Source organism: Macaca fascicularis, chromosome 11, assembly GCF_037993035.2.
Source record: "Macaca fascicularis isolate 582-1 chromosome 11, T2T-MFA8v1.1".
Lineage (NCBI taxonomy): Eukaryota > Metazoa > Chordata > Mammalia > Primates > Cercopithecidae > Macaca > Macaca fascicularis.
The window spans coordinates 99,942,750-99,962,973 of record NC_088385.1 but is presented as its reverse complement, the minus strand read 5'-3'; the positions used below and the strand labels follow the sequence as shown (position 1 = coordinate 99,962,973).

Sequence of the window (20,224 nt, the reverse complement as noted above, 5' to 3'; positions counted from 1 at the left end):
GTTCAAGCAGTATTAAAGGCTTCTCTTTTTCTACCAGGGTGTTAAGTTGAGCCTCTTGGCTTGTGAATATTGGCAGAATAGTAGGATGCAGAAGCTGTGACTTCTCGAGTTAAATAATGACATCGCGCCTGGAGGTCAGTTCCAAGTCCACGCCGTTTTGGCACGATATTTATCTGTGACCTCTTTTTTTTCTTAATCTATAAAACAGAGGCATTAATGACAATTTACTTCATATATCTATTATCTGAACAGGACTTAAAATTCCTTAGGAGGTCAAGCACGGGCTTTAGGAAAAGGAAAGCACAACATGTGAACATCAGCCTGTTAAAAACTGTTTTGATCTAGAAAAGACAACCTCAAACTTCTCTTGACAATTCAAATTCCAGCTTCTTCCTACCCTTCTTTTTTAAATCTTTGCTTTCTCTTTGGCTGAAATTAGAAGCAGGAAGGGAGCAGGGAAAGGAAACCAGGGGCTGGAAAAGGGCAGGGGAGCCCAACAGACCGGTTAAGCACGTCTAAGATTCTCTAGTCGGCTTCAACCCAGAGGCTAAGAGGCAGAGTCAGCGTTTCCAGCAGAAACGAGGATATAGCTCAGGCTCAATACCTTGTCCACAGTCAGGAGCAACAGCCGGAAGGGTGACATCGACACATTTTACAAAACAGCCTGAGTAGTCCCCTCCTCCCGCCTGGGTCAGGGAGGGACACCCCCAGGGGTCCTCGCCCGCCTCCCACTAGCTGGCACGCGGTCGTCGCGCGGGCGCGGCCCTCTGACGGAGCCCAGGCGTGCGCTCCGCAGCCTCGGCGTTCCCCAGCTAGCCGGAAGAAGCTGCGGCGACAGCGTCCTGCCGCCTGTCCGTCACGCAGCCGCCCACGCTGCCACCGCTTCCGATTGGTCGCTGGCCCGGACCGGCCCCCTTCAGCCCCGCCTCCCGCCGATGGACAGGCGAGGGGCGGGCCCGCCGCCGCCCCGCCCCCCGGCGGCCGCGGGCGGGCCCGCCCAGCTGTCAGTTACGGGGGCCGCCCGGCGGGCGGGCAGGAGGCGCTCGCAGGCTGTCTAGTCGTTTGCTCGCGCTCTCTCGCGTGCTCCCTCTCGCCGCCTGTGGGGAAGTCGGGGCCGCCCGAGCGGCCGCCGCCACCGCCTCGCCCCGACCTCCTTCCAGGTCCCCTCCCGGCCCAGTCCCTCCCGCCCGCGCACCCCGAGTAGTCAGTGGCCCCGCGCAGGGTTTGGAGAGTCACCGAGGCGGCGCCGGGTGGTGGTTAAACCATGTTAAGGAGGATTTTACAGAGGGTAAGAGAGTGAAACCGTCTTTCCGGCAGCACGTGAGCGGGACAGCCGGAGCTTGGGGCCGCGGCGCGGGCGCCCCTCCTCAGCGCGGGCTCTTTCCTTCTCTAGGCCCCACAGCCCGGCAGGCTCTTAGGCCTCGGTCGCCTGGCCCGGGGGCGGGGAGGGCGGGTGGGGCCGGCGCGGCGGGGCGGCAGGCGGAGCCCTGATGGCCCCGCGCGTCGAGGCCTGGCGCCCGCTCCGGCGCGAGGCTCGGTCTGTGCGAGCAGGCTGCGACCTGGAGGGTGTGGTGCCGGCGCGTTCCTCCCGGGATCCCGGAGTGGGAATGAAAATGGAGAGTTGGTGCCCGTGGGACGGGCCGACTGGCCGCCTGCCGGGCTGGAGAACGCCCCCTGGGAGATTGCGGGCGGCTTGCTTCGCCCTTCCCCACCCGCCGCACTCCCCGTGTCCCCCAATTTGACACTACGCGCACCTGCCACACACGGCCCCGCTTTCTCCTTTGGGCCACATTGGAGGGTGGTGTGGTGAGCCCCGGCCTAGCTTGGGCCCAGTCGTGAGACTGACACTGGCAAAGTCAGCCGAGAAGGAAGATGTTACTCACTGTTGGAAACTTTTTTTTAATTAAAAAGACGTTTTCTGTCCAAGCCCCACTACCTTATTTTAGCTATCCGAGAATAAATCCGCAGTAAGCTTGATCAAGTGGTATACACTTAGTTTCTGCCAGTGCTGTCTCTGAAATCTGGAAAACCTTGAGGATAGAAAGATTAGAGCAGTAGAAAACTGTAAGTGTATCATTTAGGAATCAGTTACTAGAATAACATAATTCACAACTCTTTTCTTATAAGAGTTGTTGTACCTATCAACTGTTAAATTTTTTGGGGGGCTATAGCTTTTTTCTTTTCTTTTTGAGGCTGATAGGGTGTAACAAAATGTAAATGATTGAAAAGTAGGTGCCAGGCCTATTAGTTCTTTACCGAGGGAGTAGCATAACTAGTTCAAAGGACAAAAGAAATTAGTTAATTTGTAGGGTTCAGCCGAGGAATGTGCGGAAGAGAGTTGAGTCATCCAGTAGATAGGAAGGGAGTGCTCTTGCTTCTGCCTAGCTTTCTCCTAAAAGAATGAAGTCATGTGAAACTTGGTCAGTTATTAGAGGGAGAAATAGTTAACTTCTTTATCTGACAACCTGTATTGACATTTAATTGTATTTTGCAGTGTTTTGTCAGTTTTAAAATCCCGATCAGCGATGATTTCGGCAGTAGCAAGGGCGTGTCCTTTACTTTTCCCATCACTTCCTTAGTTCAGCAGTAAAGACATCTGTGCATTATTTACTTTGAGGCTTTAGGAGATTTTTCTTTTATCAGACCTGGAGGAACTGATTACCTCATGTTTCAGATTGTGTTTCTGTCATAGTTCCGCAAGTGAAAATTAGTTTGCCCGTGGTTTGCTTTGAAGTTTACAAATAAAAGTGTTTACTGGTTTAAGAATGGCTTCTGTAGTTATAGATTGGTTTTCAGAAATAAGGGATGCTTTCTAGTAATCTTGGTTTGAAGTTAAACATGGAGATTATATGAAGATCATTTTTAATGTTGGTGCATACCTATCAACTGTTAAAAAGCTTCCGTTGAAACTACAAAAGTGAAATTGATTGTGGTTGTTGCCAGAGATGTGATATTGAATCATCACATCGGAGTAAGTCAGTTGACAACTGAGTTTCTTAACGTCGGCGCTATTGGCATTTGTGACTGGATAATTCTTTGTCGTGGGAGGCTGCTCTGTGCCTTGTAGGATGTTAGCAGCATCCTTGGCATCTACCCCCACTAGATGCCAGTAGCATTCCCCTATATTCCCTTCGCCCTTGTTGTGACAACCAAAAATACCTCCAGATTTTACCAGATGTCTCCTAGGGGCAAAATTGCCTCTGATTGAGAATCAATGTGTTAAATGCATTAACTCTTTAATAGGAAAGTTTGAAGTGTTTTTCACATTAAAGTACTTAACTTTCTTTTATTCGGTGTATTTATATTGAGTTTCAGTAAATGCTAGTCTTCATGCTAAGGGCTGGGAAACAGTTGATTAAGCTGTGGGTCCTCCCTTTGGAACTCACAGGCTGTTTGGGAGGTGAACTTTTAAAATGACAGTGGTATGTAATAGAATAATGAAGAGGACAGAGGACCCAGGAGGCACTCTTTGGGAGGAGGTGAGGGTAATTAGGAAAAGCTTCAGGGAGGAGGGCATATTCACAGCTCAGAAGAGGGAAGGGCATGTCAGGCAGAGGGAACAGCAAATGCAAAGAGATGGAGTCATAAAAGGCGCACTCCTCACACTATGGGGAGTGTGAACAGTTAAGCTTAGGAAGTGAGATGGTCTGTAGCAATTAGTAAGAGATGAAGCTACCGTGGTGGCTAGAGACCAAATTGTGAGAGGACTTAAGAGTCCCTTTGAAGGAGCTCAGCTTTTATCGTGTAGTTGGGTCAGTGTTAATGCTGAGTATTTAATAGGGACATTTTGATAGATGTCTTAAATCTGGTGATTTACTAGTTTAGAAGGTAGAATATATATTTTATTAACTCTGCAAGTGGTATTTACCAACAAGTATAACTTGAATCTTTAAATTGTGTAACATGGCAACCTAATTTACCCCACACTGCTATTCTTATTTCTCAGCGTAGATATTAAGATATAAGATGAAAGCTATTGTTAATTTAGAGATTTATTTGCAATGGACTCCGTGCTTTGAAATTATGTGGCATTCCTTTAACATTTTGTTTTTAGATGACCTTTTCATTTTAACTATTCTTATTCTGAATAGTGTCCTTTAAATAGCATTTTTTAAAAGAAGAAAGAGACAAAGTGCTTACAATCAATTAGAAGTCAAAGTCTTTGAACATCATCAGTCTCAGGATACTTTACAGAAATTTGGTTTCTGGTTCTTCTGCTTCTGTCCCTCCTTCTGCTCGTGCTCCTCCTTTTTCATTAGCTTACTAAGGTGTTTCTCTGAGGCTTGAAAGAGGCTAGAAAACAAAAAAAAAAAACCAAAAAAACCTCAAACAAAACCAAAATGAAGTAGCTCCAATATGTATGTATTGAATATTTTACTTTAGAGTCCTTTGAAGAAAAACATGAATTTAAAGTACTTAATGGTTAGAAATTTAATCAACATTTAGTACCTTAGGCAGCTTGTAAACCTTGTTGCCATTTCTTTCTTAAGTATTATAACTTACTGTGGGCTGGCTTAGTGGCTCATGCCTGTAATTCCAGCACTTTGGGAGGCCGAGGCGTGCAGATCACTGAGATCAGGAGTTCGAGATCAGCTTGGTCAATGTAGTGAAACCCTGTCTCTACCAAAAAATACAAAAATTAGCCTGGCATGGTGGTGCACGCCTGTAGTCCCAACTACTTGGGAGGCTGAGGTGGGAGAATTGCTTGAACCTGGGAGGCAGAGGTTACAGTGAGCCAAGTTTGCACCACTACATTCCAGCAACAGAGTGAGACCCTGCCTTAAAAAAAAAAAAAAAAAAAGAAAGTAACGTACTCTGATTAGTGGTTTTTTTTTTTTTGTTGAGACATCTATTGTGGGCCTACTGTGTGCTGTGCAGACAATGATGGGTAAAGCAGGCATGAATTTCTGTGGAGTTTAGTGTCCAGTGGAAGAGAGGAATTGTTCAGAGATTCATACAACTGTACTATTGAATGAGTTCTAGGAAGGACAAACACAGTCCCAAGAACACCCAGCAAGAGGGCCCTGGTCTTAGATGTTGGGAAGGCTTCCCAGATTAGTTGTACATCTAAGTTTGATGAAAGTATTGCTCATTTATTGAAGTGAATTTTAAAAAGTGGCAGCTAATGGAATGATTTTTTTTTTGAGTGGTTTTTTTTTTTTTTTTTTTTTTTTGGGCATGTTAGGAATAAAGAGATTAAGATATTAAAGATCCAGGACTAGAACTGAGAATAAAGAAGACATTAAGAAATGAAAGAACCAGGGCTAGTACTCAGTTTTCTTCTCTAATTCCAGTGGACTTTTGGTTGAGCTAAAGAAATAATGTAATTTAGTAGTTAAGAACATGAACTCTGATGCCAGACTCCCTGGGTTTGTATCCTATTTCATTTACTATCTGTGTAGTTTTGGAGAAGTTACTTCTCTGTGTCTCTGTAAAATAGTTGTAATAATACTACCCTCCTTACAAAGTGGAGAACTAGATAATCAATATGTATAAAAGTCTTAGCCAGGCGCGGTGGCTCACGCCTGTAATCCCAGCACTTTGGGAGGCTGAGGTGGGTGGATCACCTGAGGTCAGGAGTTTGAGACCAGCTTGGCCAACATAGTGAAACCCTGTCTCTACTAAAAATAGAAAAAATTAGCTGGGCGTGGTGGCGGGTACCTGTAATCCCAGCTATCAGGGAGGCTGAGGCAGGGGAACTGCTTGAACCCGGGAGGCGGAGGTTACAGTGAGCCGAGATCATGCCATTTCACTCTCCAGCCTGGGCAACAAGCAAAACTCCATCTCAAAAAAAAAAAAAAAAAAAAAAAAAAAGTCTTACATGTTAGCTGCTGCTAATGTTGGTATTTTCTTGTTGTTTTTGGTGTTTAACTTTCTTTTCTTTTTTGAAACAAGGTCTTGCTCTGTCAGCCAGGATGGAGTGCAGTGACACCATCACGTTCACTGCAGCCCCTGCCTCCTAGGCTCAAGTGGCCCTCCTGCCTAAGCCTCAGGAATAGCTGGGACTATAGGCGTGAACTACTACACCTGGCTGATTTTTTTAAATGATGTTTTAGTGTCATTATAAACTCCAAATTTCTTTAAGGAACACTTTTCTTATCACTTCCTTTATTTTTCTAGTCTCCATTTTTTTTTTTTTTTTGTAGATGAGGTAGATGAGGACTTAGAACATAGGTGCATTCGTTTTATGTACTACTGAATATTTATTTTGTGCTAACTACTGTGCAAAACACTCTTGAGAATAAAAAACAAAAAACAAAACAAAAACCTGCTGAGCTTTAATGGAGGACACAGATAAATAATTACAAAACAATGTGATAAGTGTTGTAATATATACACAGAGGAAAAGTTTGTAAGCACAAAAGAAAAAGTAACTATGTGGTGGAGAAGGGGTGTGGTAGGGGAGGGCAAGGAATAGAGATTGTGGAAGTCTTTGCAGAGGATAGAAGTGACTCAGGCAAGGAGGGACAAAGGACAGAAGGGCATTTTAGAGATCGGAACCAGAAAAATCCAAGGCATGATATAGTTTAATATAGAGTAGGGGGATTGTAAGTATTTCTGGATGTGGATGGGATGGTTGCAACAGGTAGCTTGAAGGGTTTTGGACCTTATACTGTAGACAGTAAGGAGCCACAGAGAATTTTAAAGTTACCAAATTTGTAATAAGGAAAACCCTCCAAAAGTAGTTCTCCCAGATAATCTTTACTTTATTTTATTTTATTTTTGAGGCGGAGTTTTGCTCTTGTTCCCCAGGCTGAAATGCAATGATGCAATCTTGGCTCACTGCAACCTCCGCCTCCCGAGTTCAAGCAATTCCTCTGCCTCAGCCTCCCGAGTAGCTGGGATTACAGGTGCCTGCCACCATGCCCAGCTAATTTTTTTCTTGTATTTTTAGTAGAGACAGGGTTTCACTGTGTTGGCCAGGCTGGTCTTGAACTCCTGACCTCAGGCGATCCGCCCGCCTCGGCTTCCCAAAGTGCTGGGATTACAGGCGTGAGCCTCTGCACCCGGCCAGGGTAGAGATTTTTTTGTTTTCCTTTGTATGTTTTGGTCTAACATGGTGCTTGATGCCTGGTGGTTTTTCAGTAGTACATATTAACTACTTGGTGGCCCTGTAGAGAGGATGACTTCATTAGGGAGACATCAGCTAGAAAGTTATTGTTGTTCTTAAAATTGTTGCATATTGGAATCATTTGGAATTCTTAAAAACAAACCAGATTTTTGAGTTTCTCAATTGAATCAGAATTTCTGGACCTCTGGCCCTTAGTCTAGGGGATAATGAAAGCTTGAATTCAGGCAGTGGTTTTGTGGATAGAGAGAGAATAAAGTGATTTTCAAGAAGAGGAATAGAATTGCTAGAACTTGTTGACTTGTGAGTAGTTTGGGTAGCTGTGAGGGTGGTGGAATAGACCTAAGATTAAGGATAGAGGTGGAGGAAAAGGTTGGGGAAGAAGATAAAAGTGAACTAGAGGTCTGGACTTTCCAAGTGGAGATGTTCAGTAGGCAAGAGAAAATACAAGTCTAGCACTCAGGAGACAAGTAGAGGCGGGTGTTAGGTATATGTAAATGTTGAAGAAAAGTTGAGTCAAATAAGGACTGAGAAGTGCCCACTGAATGTGACAATTGGGTCATACCTATTTCGGTTGCAAGAGAGTCACAGGGGGAAATGAATGACTAGGAAGTAAGGGAATAGAAACAGGGAATATAGACTACATGGAAAGTGTTGAAATATTAAATGCATTAATGTAATCTGTCATTCTTTGACCATCTTCTAATAACTTTCTTTTTTTTTTTTTTTTTTTTTGAGACAGAGTCTTGCTCTGTCGCCAGGCTGGAGTACAGTGGTGTGATCTCAGCTCACTGCAACCTCTGCCTCCTGGGTTCAAGCGATTCTCTTGCCTCAGCCTCCTGAGTAGCTGGGACTAAAGGCATGTGCCACCATATCCGGCAAATTTTTGTATTTTTCGTAGAGACAGGGTTTCACCATGTTGTCCAGGATGATCTCCTGACCTCGTGATCCGCCTGCCTCAGCCTCCCAGAGTGCTGGGATTACAGTCGTGAGCCACTACACCCAGCCAATAACTTTATTTTCAAAGATTACAGATCTCAAATTAGTTTAAGTTGAAAGAGGGATTTATTATAAGGTTTCATAGTGATCTAAGATCTGGAATTACTGTATACATAGTTGGGTCTCTGGAGAGCAGGACCTGGAATGTGTCAGGGACAGAGGCAGCTCTTTTCTGTGTCTCACACTTTCTGGTGGACCACTGGCTTCTTATCCCCACTTCTCTGTGCCTAGTCTCGCTGCTGCTTACTAAGTGTGGCCAGGATTTTGATGGCCATCTGACATGATTCCACATGCCTTTCACGTTAACTTTGCATAGCCAACTGGCCCAATGTCTTGTTTCCAAAATCCCAACAGAATAATCTAAAACGTTTTTCTCATCTTTTCTAGTCAGGTCATGCATAGGTCTCTGGATGGCCAATAGAATTGTTTCCTCTGGGTCAAGTGTCCATTGCTGGTCTAATCAACCAACGTTGGGGGTGGGGTAATATTGTGTCTTCAGGAGTTGTGGCAGCATGAAACACATCTTTTGTAGGTCGTTCTTCTAGAAATAAACCTTACCATGGCTCTGTAACAGTGATAATGTTTCTGATTAAGTTCATTTGGTTCTAGGAGTAAAGAATCTATTGGGTTAGCTCCAATAGGATGGTAATGGTTATAAGGATACATTCTGCAATTTAAAAAAGGTAGAATTTCATAGAAATCCAAGGCCAAAAAATGTCATATGGGGCTGAGCCTCTGATACATCTTTACTGGAAGTCTTTGCAGGATTAAGGCAGTGCTCTTTGGGAGCTCTGTAACAGGGCTTTATAGATTTTTCACTGTAGGGTTCATCTGTGAAAGGACTTAGTTCACCTGTTTGCATGCTTGTTTCTGCTGTTAAGTAATTTTTTTTTTTTTTTTTTTGAGATGGAGTCTCGTTCTTGTTACCCAGGCTGGAGTGCAATGGTGTGATCTCGGCTCACCACAACCTCTGCCTCCCTGGTTCAAGCGATTCTCCTGCCTCAGCCTCCTGAGTAGCTGGGATTACAGGCATGCGCCACCATGCCCGGCTAATTTTGTAGTTTTAGTAGAGGTGGGGTTTCTCCATGTTGGTCAGGCTGCTCTTTTTTTTTTTTTTTTTTTTTTTTAAATTTTTTTTATTATACTTTAAGTTGTAGGGTACATGTGCATAACGTGCAGGTTTGTTACATATGTATACTTGTGCCACGTTGGTGTGCTGCACCCATCGACTCGTCAGCACCCATCAACTCGTCATTTACATCAGGTATAACTCCCAATGCAGTCCCTCCCCCACCCCCCCCCCCCCCCCCCCCCCCCGGTCAGGCTGCTCTTGAACTCCCGACCTCAGATGATTCGCCTGCCAAAGTGCTGGGATTACAGGCATGAGCCTCCGCGCCCAGCATTTCTTACTCTTTATTCTAGTTTTCTTAATACCATGGCTTCTGCACACTCAGAATCTATGGTCTTTTGAAACTTTGGCTGGGTTGTAACTTTGATTTGCTCAAGTCCTTCAAGTACTCTTACTTTGTCTCATAACTACAGTGTATGTCTGTTTAGTGTCAGTTTGTACAGATAATCAATCATTTCTCTTTTTAATTTGTAATTCACAGGCCTAAACATGGGACCCAGCTGTAGCTGTTCATTGCTGCATTGGCCTCCCCACACCCTGCACTGGGCCATTTCACTGGTGGCTAGCTAGCTGGTTGAGTCCAAGTGATCACATCTGGTTAGTCAGCAGTAAGCATGGGAATCATATAACTTGGCTGTCTTGGGCTTTGTTCTCAACACGAACAGTGGTAGGACAGCTTACTTTAGGATGGATCATGGCTGTTGCATGCCCTATGATTGATTGACATATTTAGCACAAAGATGCATAGACATCTGTTTTAGTGTTGCATGGGCCATAGCAGTAGATGCAATTTAATAAAAATCATCTTCTTTCCCTTATCTCAGTTTTTAATATCAGACTGTGGCTAAATTTTACATATGTATGCGAATATAAAATTTTTTCCAGTGTGTTGATGGTATTTTCTTTTGACTTAATTAACTAAATAATGTTTGGAAAATGTTTTAAGAGTTCCTTCCTTTATACTGTGCTGTGCCAAAATAATTGCTTTGTGAATGGATTAAGTGGTTGGTAGGTCATATGGAGTTAGATCCCCAATAAAGAAGTAGGAGTTTATTTTGTTTTGTAAAACTTTTTTTTGTTTGTTTCGTATAACTTGTTTGCAACTGCCCATATATTTTAAGCAATGATTTTATTTTAAAAATATTTAAAAATGATAAAATATATTTCTGATTATGAAAATAAATCATACACATCATGAAAATTTGAAAAGTTTAGAAAAGAAAAATTGAGAAGTAGCATAGGGCTGTACCACTGTGGGTAGTTTAACTTTAAAAGCGCAAGACTCAAAAGTCAGATGGAATCTCAGCTCTTCCCATTATTACATTTGTGGTCTTAGCTAACGACTAAGTTAGCTTTTTAAACTTTTTTTTTTTCCCCACTTGGGTAAATGAGAGCAATCTGTTGTCTTTACTCAAAAGATTGTTGTAAGGATTAAATGTTATAAAGCAATTAAAGTGCCTGGCATAGTGCCCATCATAGAGTTTACATCTTACTATTATTATTGTTAATAAAAATATAGTCTTTCATTTAGCAGACTACCAACTGATATTTCTTCAACTAGTATAAAACACAAGTTTTATGTGCAGGAATTTGAAAATACACATAATCTAGGGGAAGTTGATATCCAGAGCTTTATAATAAGATTTATGCCTCAGGGTTATTTTGGTTTTATTAAGTTTTTGATTATAAAGGCACCAGAGCATGTTAAGAACTCACTGAATCTGGAATCAAAGACCTGAGTTCAGGTTCTGCTTCTGCTACCAGTGTGATCTTAGGCAAATCGTTGAGCTTTCCTGGGCTTTATTTTCCTTATCTGTTCAATGAAGGCATGGGCTAGGTGATCTCTCTTTTTTTTTTTTTTGAGATGGAGTCTTGCTCTGTTGCCCAGGCTGGAGTGCAGTGGCGCGATCTGGGCTCTCTGCAAGCTCCGCCTCCCAGGTTCACGCCATTCTCCTGCCTCAGCCTCCTGAGAAGCCAGGACTACAGGCGCCCACCACCACGCCCGGCTAATTTTTTTGTATTTTTAGTAGAGAGGGGTTTCGCTGTGTTAGCCAGGATGGTCTCGATCTCCTGACCTCATGATCCGCCTGCCTCGGTCTCCCAAAGTGCTGAGATTACAGGCGTGAACCACTGCACCCGGCCAGTGATCTCTCTTTTTTAGTTTTTTTAGACACAGTCTTGCTCTTTTGTCCAGGCTGGAGTGCAGTGGTGGAAACAGCACCTGCCAAATACTAGGCTCCAGAAGATAGTAGGTCTCTTTCTTTACCGAGGTCTTTGTCCCTCTAGTGTATAGCCCTTTTTGATATTTCAAAGGCAAGTAAGGCGCCTTATTGTAGTGTGACATCTAGATCCCCATTCAGGGTGGAGACGCCTTCCTTTAGCTGCCTAGAGTCATGGCTGCTAAAGGCCCATAGGTGCATCTTTTTCTTGGACTTGCCCTTGTCGAAGGAAGCAACCTGCATTTAATTAATGATTAATGTGGAAGATATGCATTGCCTCATTAGAGTCTTATATGAAGGACTGTCCCCACTTCAGAACTCTTAGTAGGATTCACTGAGGTTGCTGTTGTGATTGTGTTACTGTTCAGTACAGTTCAATTTCTCCCTCTACCCAATCATGCTTTCCTCTATGCCCACACAGGTGTTGTTCTTGAGATTATTTCCCGATAATCCTCTTGTATGCAGATTTCAGTCCCAGAGTCTGTTTCCTTGGGAACCCAAGTTACGACAATCATCTACTATTTGGATCGTCTCTCTCAAAATTTTTGCATTATAGAAAATGATTATATTAAGGATGGATTTTAATTTTATTAATTTTGTGGTCTACTTCTTTGAAACTGATTCTATATATCTTTTATAATGGGAATCTGTAGCCAGTAGATTCAAATTTTTGTTAGATTATAAAGTGTTACTTAACAGATTATTATTTTTTTTTTTTTTTGAGACAAAGTCTCACAGTTGCCCAGGATGGAGTGCAATGGTGCGATCTAGGCTCACTACAACCTCCACTTTCCAGGTTCAAGTGATTCTCATGCCTCAGCCTCCCAAATAGCTGGGATTACAGACACATGCCACCATGCCTGGCTAATTTTTGTATTGTTAATAGAGATGGGATTTTGCCATGCAAACTCTTGGCCTCATGAGCCACTGTGCCTGGCCACCTAACAGATTTTTTTTTTTTTTTTTTTTATTTTATTGAGATGGAATCTCACCCTGTTGCCCAGGCTGGAGTGCAATGGCACGATCTCAGCTCACTGCAACCTCTGCCTCCAGGTTCAAGCGATTATCCTGCCTCAGCCTCCCCAGTAGCTGGGATTACAGGCGTGCGGCACCATGCCCGGCTAATTTTTGTATTTTTAGTAGAGACGGGGTTTCACCATTTTGGTCAGGCTGGTCTCGAACTCCTGACCTCATGATCCGCCCAACTCGACCACTCAAAGTGCTGGAATTATAGGCATGAGCCACTGTGCCCGGCCCAGATTTTTAAGTTTGTTTCATAGTCCATGATTTTGAGCATGATCCACAGATCCTCTGTTCAAGAAATTTTATTGTCAGTACCTTTCCCTGTTCCCTTAAGTGAGTTTAAGACTTAAATAAAATGAAAAGTAGCTACTTCTTTAAAGTAGACCGTTAATCCTTATTTTGGTATGTTTTTGTATCTGTCTATTCATATTTGATGAATCAGAACAGCCTATGCTTTAAACTTGCCTAACATATGTAGGTCAATTTTAATCAGATGGAGGCTATTTTTAAAACTTTTATTATTTCACCTAATATTACTTATATTCACTTAATATTTCACTTAATATTAAGTTAATTGTATGATATCTATAAACCCAAATGAGGTACTAGGAACTTATCTATAATGAGTTCTGATAGTCTCAGTCTCTTACAGACTTGGCTGCTTGTGAGAGACAAATTATTTTCACTAGTAACTTAAGTTTTAGAGTTTTAAATATGACCATAAGAAAACTAAGCATATACAGATATTGGAAATATGTTTGACATCCTTTTAGGTCAGCCAATTTATGGCTCCAGATCAGTCATAGAATGAGAATTTTGGAGGTGGAAGGTCCTGTGAATTCATCCTGTCCTTATAGTTTATCAATGAAGAAATTGAGATTAGAGAAGTTAGGCTTAATTGGTATCAGAGAAATGAACAAGAAACGTTTTGAGATTGTAGGGAAAATATCAGTTGAGATCCCGGAAACCTAAGTTTTAATTGCAGCTCTACCATTAGATAGCAGAGCATTGTCAGGCAAGCCAGCTATTCTTTCTTTTAGTTTCTTCATGTATGAAGTGACTGCAATTGGACCAAATGATTTCTGAGTACCTTCCAGCTTTTTTTGTTTTTGTTTTGTTTTATTTTGCTTTGAGACAGGTTCTTGCCCTGTTGTCCAGGCTAGAGTGCAAGTAGCCTGATCACAGCTCACTGCAACCTCAGCCTTTCCAGGCTTAAGAAATCCTCCTGGCTCAGCCTCCCTAGTAGCTGGGATTACAGGCCCACACCAGCATACTTGGCTAATTTTTTGTATTTTTTGTAGAGACGGGGTCTCACTTTGTTGTTCAGGCTAGTCTTGAATTCCTTGGCTCAAGTGATACTCTCACCTTGGCATCCCAAAGTGCTGGGATTACATGCATAATCCACTGTGTCCGGACAGCTTTTAAATTTTGATTCTAGGTCTTTTTTGTGCAGAGAGATGTACTTAATAATAATATTTGTCTATAGTGTATCTACTATAATGCCAGACACTAATTTAAACATATTTATTATTTAATCTTTACAACAATTCTGTGAGACTGTCATTATTAGTTTCACTTTACAAATGGGAATTTCAGGCTTAGAGAAGTTAAGTAAATTTACAAAGCTTTGGCCAGGTGCGGTGGTTCACGCCTGTAATCCCAGCACTTTGGGAAGCTGAGGCGGGTGGATTACCTGAGGTCAGGAGTTTGAGACCAGCCTGGCTAACGTGGCGAAACCCCGTCTCTACTGAAAAGACAAAAATTGGTCGTGGGGGTGCACGCCTTTACTCCCAGTTACTTGGGAGGCTGAAGTGGGAGAGTTGCTTGAACTCTCGAGGCAGAGGTTGCAGTGAGCTGAGCTCACACCACTGCACTCCAGCCTAGGTTACAGGGCGAGACTCCTCAAAAAAAAAAAAAAAAAAAAAAAAGTCTATAAAGGTCTTGCTATGTTGCCCAGGGGCTGGTCTTGAACTCTTGGTCTCAAGTGATTCTTTCACGTCAGCCTCCAAAGTGCTGGGATTACAGGTGTGAGCCAGTGTGCCCAGCCTCAGTGCAATTCCTGTCAGATTGCCACATCATTTTTCATAGAATTAGAAAAAACAATTCTAAAATTCATGTGGAACCAAAAAAGAGTGCAAATAACCAAAGCAGAACAAAGTGGGAGGCATCAAATTACCTGACTTCACATTATGCTACAAGCTACAGTAAACATGGTACTGGTATAAAAATAGTCGCAAGTCAATGGAACAGAATAGAGAACCCAGGAATAAAGCCACATACTTATAACTAACTGATATTCGATGAAGTTGACAAAAATATGCACTGTGGCTTCTGATTATGGGCCTGGGATCTGAGTGCAGGGCTAGAGGCAAGCAAAGGCAGGGCCAGAGGTCATGGGGGCATGGGCTGGTGAGTAAGTGGTAGGGGGAGACCCGAGAGTGTGGTGGGGGTAGGGAAATGGAGTGGGGAAAGAATACTTTATTCAATAAATAGTGCTGGGAAAATTAGATAGCCATATGCAGAAGAATGAAGCTGGACCCATATTGTTCACCATATACAAAAGATAACTCAAATTAACTGACGGATTAAAGACTTAGATGTAAGACCTCAAACTAGACCGGGTGTAGTGACTCCCAGCACTTTGGGAGGCCGAGGTGGGTGGATCACCTGAGGTCATGAGTTCAAGACCAGCTTGGCCAACATAGTGAAACCTTGTCTCTACTAAAAAGACAAAAATCAGCCAGGAGGCTGAAGCAGGAGAATCGCTTCAACCTGGGAGGTGGAGGTTGTGGTGAGCTGACATCACACCACTGTACTCCAGCCTGGGCAACAGAGTAAGACTCTGCCTCAAAAACAAACTAACAAATAAACAAAAAACCTGTAACTAAAAACCCTGGAAGAAAACCTAGGAAACTCTCTCTGGACTTTGGCCTGGGCGAAGAATTTATGACTGAGACCTCAAAAGCAAATACAAAAACAAAAAAAGGAAAAAATGGGAATTAATTAAAGTAAAAATCTTTTGTACAGCCCAAGAAATAATCAACAAACAGACAACCTACCAAATGGGAGAAAATGTTTGCAAACTATGCATCTGACAAAGGACTAACATCCAGAATCCACATGGAACGCAATAAGAAAAAAACAAACCCATCAAAAAGTAAACAAAGGACATTAGCAGATATTTCTCAAAAGAAGACATACAAGTGACCAACAAACATGAGAAAATGCTCAACATTGCTACTCATCAGAGAAATGCAAATTAAATTAAAAATACGATGAGATACCATCTTATACCAGTCAGAACAGCTGTTACAAAAAATTATAAAACAAAACCAACAACATGTTGGTGAGGAGGTAGAGAAAAGGGAATGCCCATACATTGCTGGTGGGAATGTAAATTAGTACAGCCTCTATGGAAAACAGTATGGAGATATCTCAAAGAGGTAAAAACAGCTACAGTTCAATCCAGCAGTCCCAGTACTGGGTATATATCCAAAGGAAAACAGATCATTGTATAAAAAAACAAATCTGCATATGGCTGTTTATCACAGCACTTTGTACCACAGCAAAGTCATGGAATCAACCTAAGTGTCCATCAACAGATGATTGGATAAAGAAAATGTGGTTTATATATACCATGGAATACTACTCAGCCATAAAAAAGAATGAGATCATGTCTTTTGTAGCAGCAGTGATGGAACTGGAGGCCATTATCCTAAGTGAAATCACTCAGAAACAGAAAGTAAAATATCACATGGTCTCACTTATAAGTGGGAGCTAAACAATGGATACAAATAGACATAAAGATGGAAATATGGGGGAAGGGTGAGGGTGGGAGGAGAGTGAGGGATGAAAAATTACCTATTCTGTACATTATTAGGGTGGTGGGTACACTAAAAGCGGAGACTTCACCACTATACAATATGCCCATCTAACAAAACTGCACTTGTACCCACTAAATCTATAAAAAGAAAATAAGGTGGAAAACAGAATGGATTATCTAAGGTACCTTCACTCATATTGCTGGTTTTATCCATTGGGCCACATGTGTCCGAGGCTAATCTGGGTTTAGGTGGTGGCAGAGAAGTTTCCAGCAACAAGAGAACAAATCCCATTGTGCAGACAGACACCTTTCAAGTCTCTGCTTGTGTCTCATTTGCTACTACCATTAGTCAAGGCAAGTCTCATGGCCAGCCCAGAGTTTATGTAAGGGAGGATTACATAAGAGAATTACAAGGGCATGAAAACATAGGCCTGATTCATTGATGGTAATTACCATAACGAACTACCACTGACACCACTTTGTTCTTCCTTCTATTATGAGTAAATGCTGCAAGAGGAAATATACATAAGGGACATAGTCGAGTTTAAAGGATAGAAAGATTTCTTATTTGAATAAGAACACTCAGAGAATATTTTGTGATGCCATTTGGGTTAGATTTCAGCAATATTTGCAAAATGATCTTCTAAATCTTTCATTGCTTCTACATATATTAACTGAAATTTTTCTGTAAAGAACTTTTTGATATCAACCAGGGCTATTTGGTTATCCCAAATTTCAATGCATACTTGCAAGGCACGATAAAGACTTAATTGTTTTTCTTTGATTGCTGTTAGCATAAGAGTTGGTACACTAGCTACTTCAGCAGTGATCATTGTGGTTTTCTGAGTTTTCTTTTGATTTTCTCTTTCTTGAGAAAAGGAAGTTTGTAGATTTGAAAAACAGAAGTTACTTTTTAGAGCAGTTATAGGTTCACAATAAAACTGAGTGAAGGTTACAGAGATTTCCCATATACTTCCTGCCCCTACACATACACAGACTCCCCCATTATCAACATTCCCCGCTAGAGTGGTACATTTGTTAGGATTTGTGAACATATATTGACATATCATTATCATTTAGAGTCTGCAGTTTACAGTAGGGTTCACTCTTGGTGTTGTACATTCTGTGGATTTTGGGACAAATTTTTATGTTTCTACCGTTATAATAACATAGAGAGTACTTTCACTTACATACAAATCCACTGTGTTTTGCCTATTCATCCTTCCCTTCCTCTTAACTCTTGGCAAACATTGATCTTTTCACTTTTTTCTTGGTTTTGCCTTTTCCAGAAGGCATTTTCAGATTGGCTTCTTTCACTTTATATTTCACTTAGTAATATACGTTTAAGTTTCTTCATTGTCTTTTCATGGCTTAATAGTTCATTTCTTTTTAACGCTGGAGAATATCATCTGGGTGTACTAGTAAGTTATTGATTCACGCACTGGAAGATATCTTGGTCAATTACAAGCTTTAGCTATTATGAATAAAGCTACTTTAAACAACTGTGTCCACGTTTTGGTGTGGACAGAAGTTTTTAATTCATTTGGGTAAATACCAAGGAGTGTGATTACTGAATTGTATAGTAAGAGTATGTTTGCTTTTGAAAGGAACTACCAAACTGTCTTCCAAAGTAGCTGTACCATTTTGTATTTCCACCAGCAATGAATTCCTGTTCCTGTTTCTCCACATCCTTGTCAGCATTTGATGGTGGTAGTGTTCTGGATTTTGGCCATTCTGCTAGGTATATTGTGGTATCCCATTGTTTTAATCTGCATTACCCTGATGGTGTATGCTGTGGAGCAACTTTTCATATGCATGTTTGCCATCTGTATATCTTCTTTTGAAAGATGTCTGTCTATTAAGGTCTTTGCCTTAGTTTTTAATTAGATTATTTATTTTTTTACAAATAAATTTAAAGAGTTGTTTGTATATTTTGGATAATAGTCCATTAAAAGGTTTGTCTTTTGTAAATATTTTTCTCTAGTCTATGAGTTGTCTTTTTATTCTTGACAATGTCTTTTGAAGAGCTGACATTTTTAATTTTAATGAAGTCCAGCTTATTAATTCTTTCATGGATTGCGCCTTTGGTGTTCTACCTAAAAAAATAATGGACAAACCACAGTCTTTTTCTCCTATGTTATCTTCTATGGTTTATAGTTTTGTGTTTTACCTTTAGGTTTGTGATCCATTTTGAGTTAATTTTTTTTTTTTTGAGACGGAATCTTGCTCTGTCGCCCAGGCTATAGTGCAGTGGCATGATCTTGGCCCACTGCAACCTCTGCCTCACGAGTTCAAGCGATTCTTCTGCCTTAGCCTCCTGAGTAGCTGGGATTACAGGCACGCACCACCATGCCCGGCTAATTTTTGTATTTTTAGTAGAGATGGGTTTCACCATGTTGGTCAGACTGGTCTCAAACTCCTGACCTCATGATCTGCCCGCCTTGGCCTCCCAAAGTGTTGGGATTACAGGCGTGAGCCACTGCACCTGGCCTTGAGTTAATTTTTTAAAATTAAAATAAAAATATAATTATTTATTTTTGAGATGGAATCTTGCTCTGTTGCCCAGGCTGGAGTGCAGTGACGTGATCTTGGCTCACTGCAACCTCCACCTTTTGGATTCAAGTGATTTTCCTGCTTCAGCCTCTCGAGTAGCTGGGATTACAGGCGCCTGCCACCACACCTGGCTAATTTTTGTATTTTTAGCAGAGACAGGGTTTCTCCACATTGGCCAGGCTGGTCTCAAACTCCTGACCTCAGGTGATCAACCCTTCTCAGCCTCCCAAAGTGCTGGGATTACAGGTGTGAGCCACTGCACCTAGCCTAAATTTATTAAGACGGGTCTCACCATGTTGCCCAGGCTGGTCTTGGGCTCCTGGACTCCAGTGATCCTCCTACCTCGGCCCCCCAAATTGCTGGGATTGTAGCCATGAGCCACCGTGTCTACCCTTGAGTTAGTTTTTATGAAGAATATAAGGTCTGTATTTAGATTTTTTTTTTTTTGCATGTGAATATCCAATTGTTCCATTACCATTTGTTGAAAAGACTATTGTCTTAACCCATTTTTTTTTTTTTCTTTTTTTGCTACTATTACAGAATCCCACATACTAGGTAATTTATAACGAAGCTTATTTGGCTCACAGTTCTAGATGCTGGGGAGTCTAAGCACATAGCACCTTTCTCTGAGATCCTGTCTGCTGTGTCATCTCATAGCAAATAGGAAGGGCAAGAGAGCAGGTGTGATGGAGAGCTTATTTCGTTTTTCTTTTTTTGAGACAAAGTTTTGCTCGTTACCCAGGCTGGAGTGCAGTGGCGCCATCTCAGCTCACTGCAACCTCCACCTCTCGGATTCAAGCGATTCTCCTGCTTTAGCCTCCCAAGTAGCTGGAATTACAGGCATGCACCACCACGTCCAGCTAATTTTGTATTTTTAGTAAAGACGGGGTTTCTCCATGTTGGTCAGGCTGGTCTCGAACTCCCGAACTCAGGTAATCTGCTTGCCTCTGCCTCTCAAAGTGCTGGGATTACAGGTGTGAGCCACCATGCTTGGCTGCGAGCTTGTTTTTATAACAAAACCATTCCCGTGATAACTGATCCATGTTCACAATAATGGCAATCCATTCATGAGGGTGGAACTCCCATGACCTAGTCACCTTTTAAAGGCCTCACTTCTCAATACCATTACATTTGCAATTAAATTTCAACATGAGTTTTGGTGGGGACATTCAAGCAATAGCAACTATCTTTTCTCATTGTATTGCCTTTGTTCCATCGTCAAAGATTAGTTGACTAACTCCTGGATTTTTATATTATGAACTCATGGATTTACATATAATTAGTGTGTTTCAGTCAGTTACAGTCAATGTTTTTTGCTGATGTGAAAATGATCTCAGCTGTAGCTACTGGGAGTACCTTCAAGGTGACGTTTGTCATTTTGACAGGACCTTATTTGTGTTCAAAAAGCT

General features: G+C 41.9%; 1 protein-coding gene across 3 annotated transcripts in view; it reads left to right on the top strand.

Moving 5' to 3' along the window:
- Nucleotides 1-1,006: 1,006 nt before the first annotated feature.
- The window catches only part of EEA1 (early endosome antigen 1), a 169,619-nt gene continuing 150,401 nt past the window's right edge, over nt 1,007-20,224 (top strand). For all 3 annotated transcript variants that reach the window (XM_074007513.1, XM_005571853.4, XM_045365692.2), the window contains exon 1: nt 1,007-1,288. In XM_074007513.1, the coding sequence (XP_073863614.1) occupies nt 1,265-1,288 (24 nt within the window). In that variant the 5' untranslated portion in view covers nt 1,007-1,264. The remainder of the gene's footprint in view (nt 1,289-20,224) is intronic.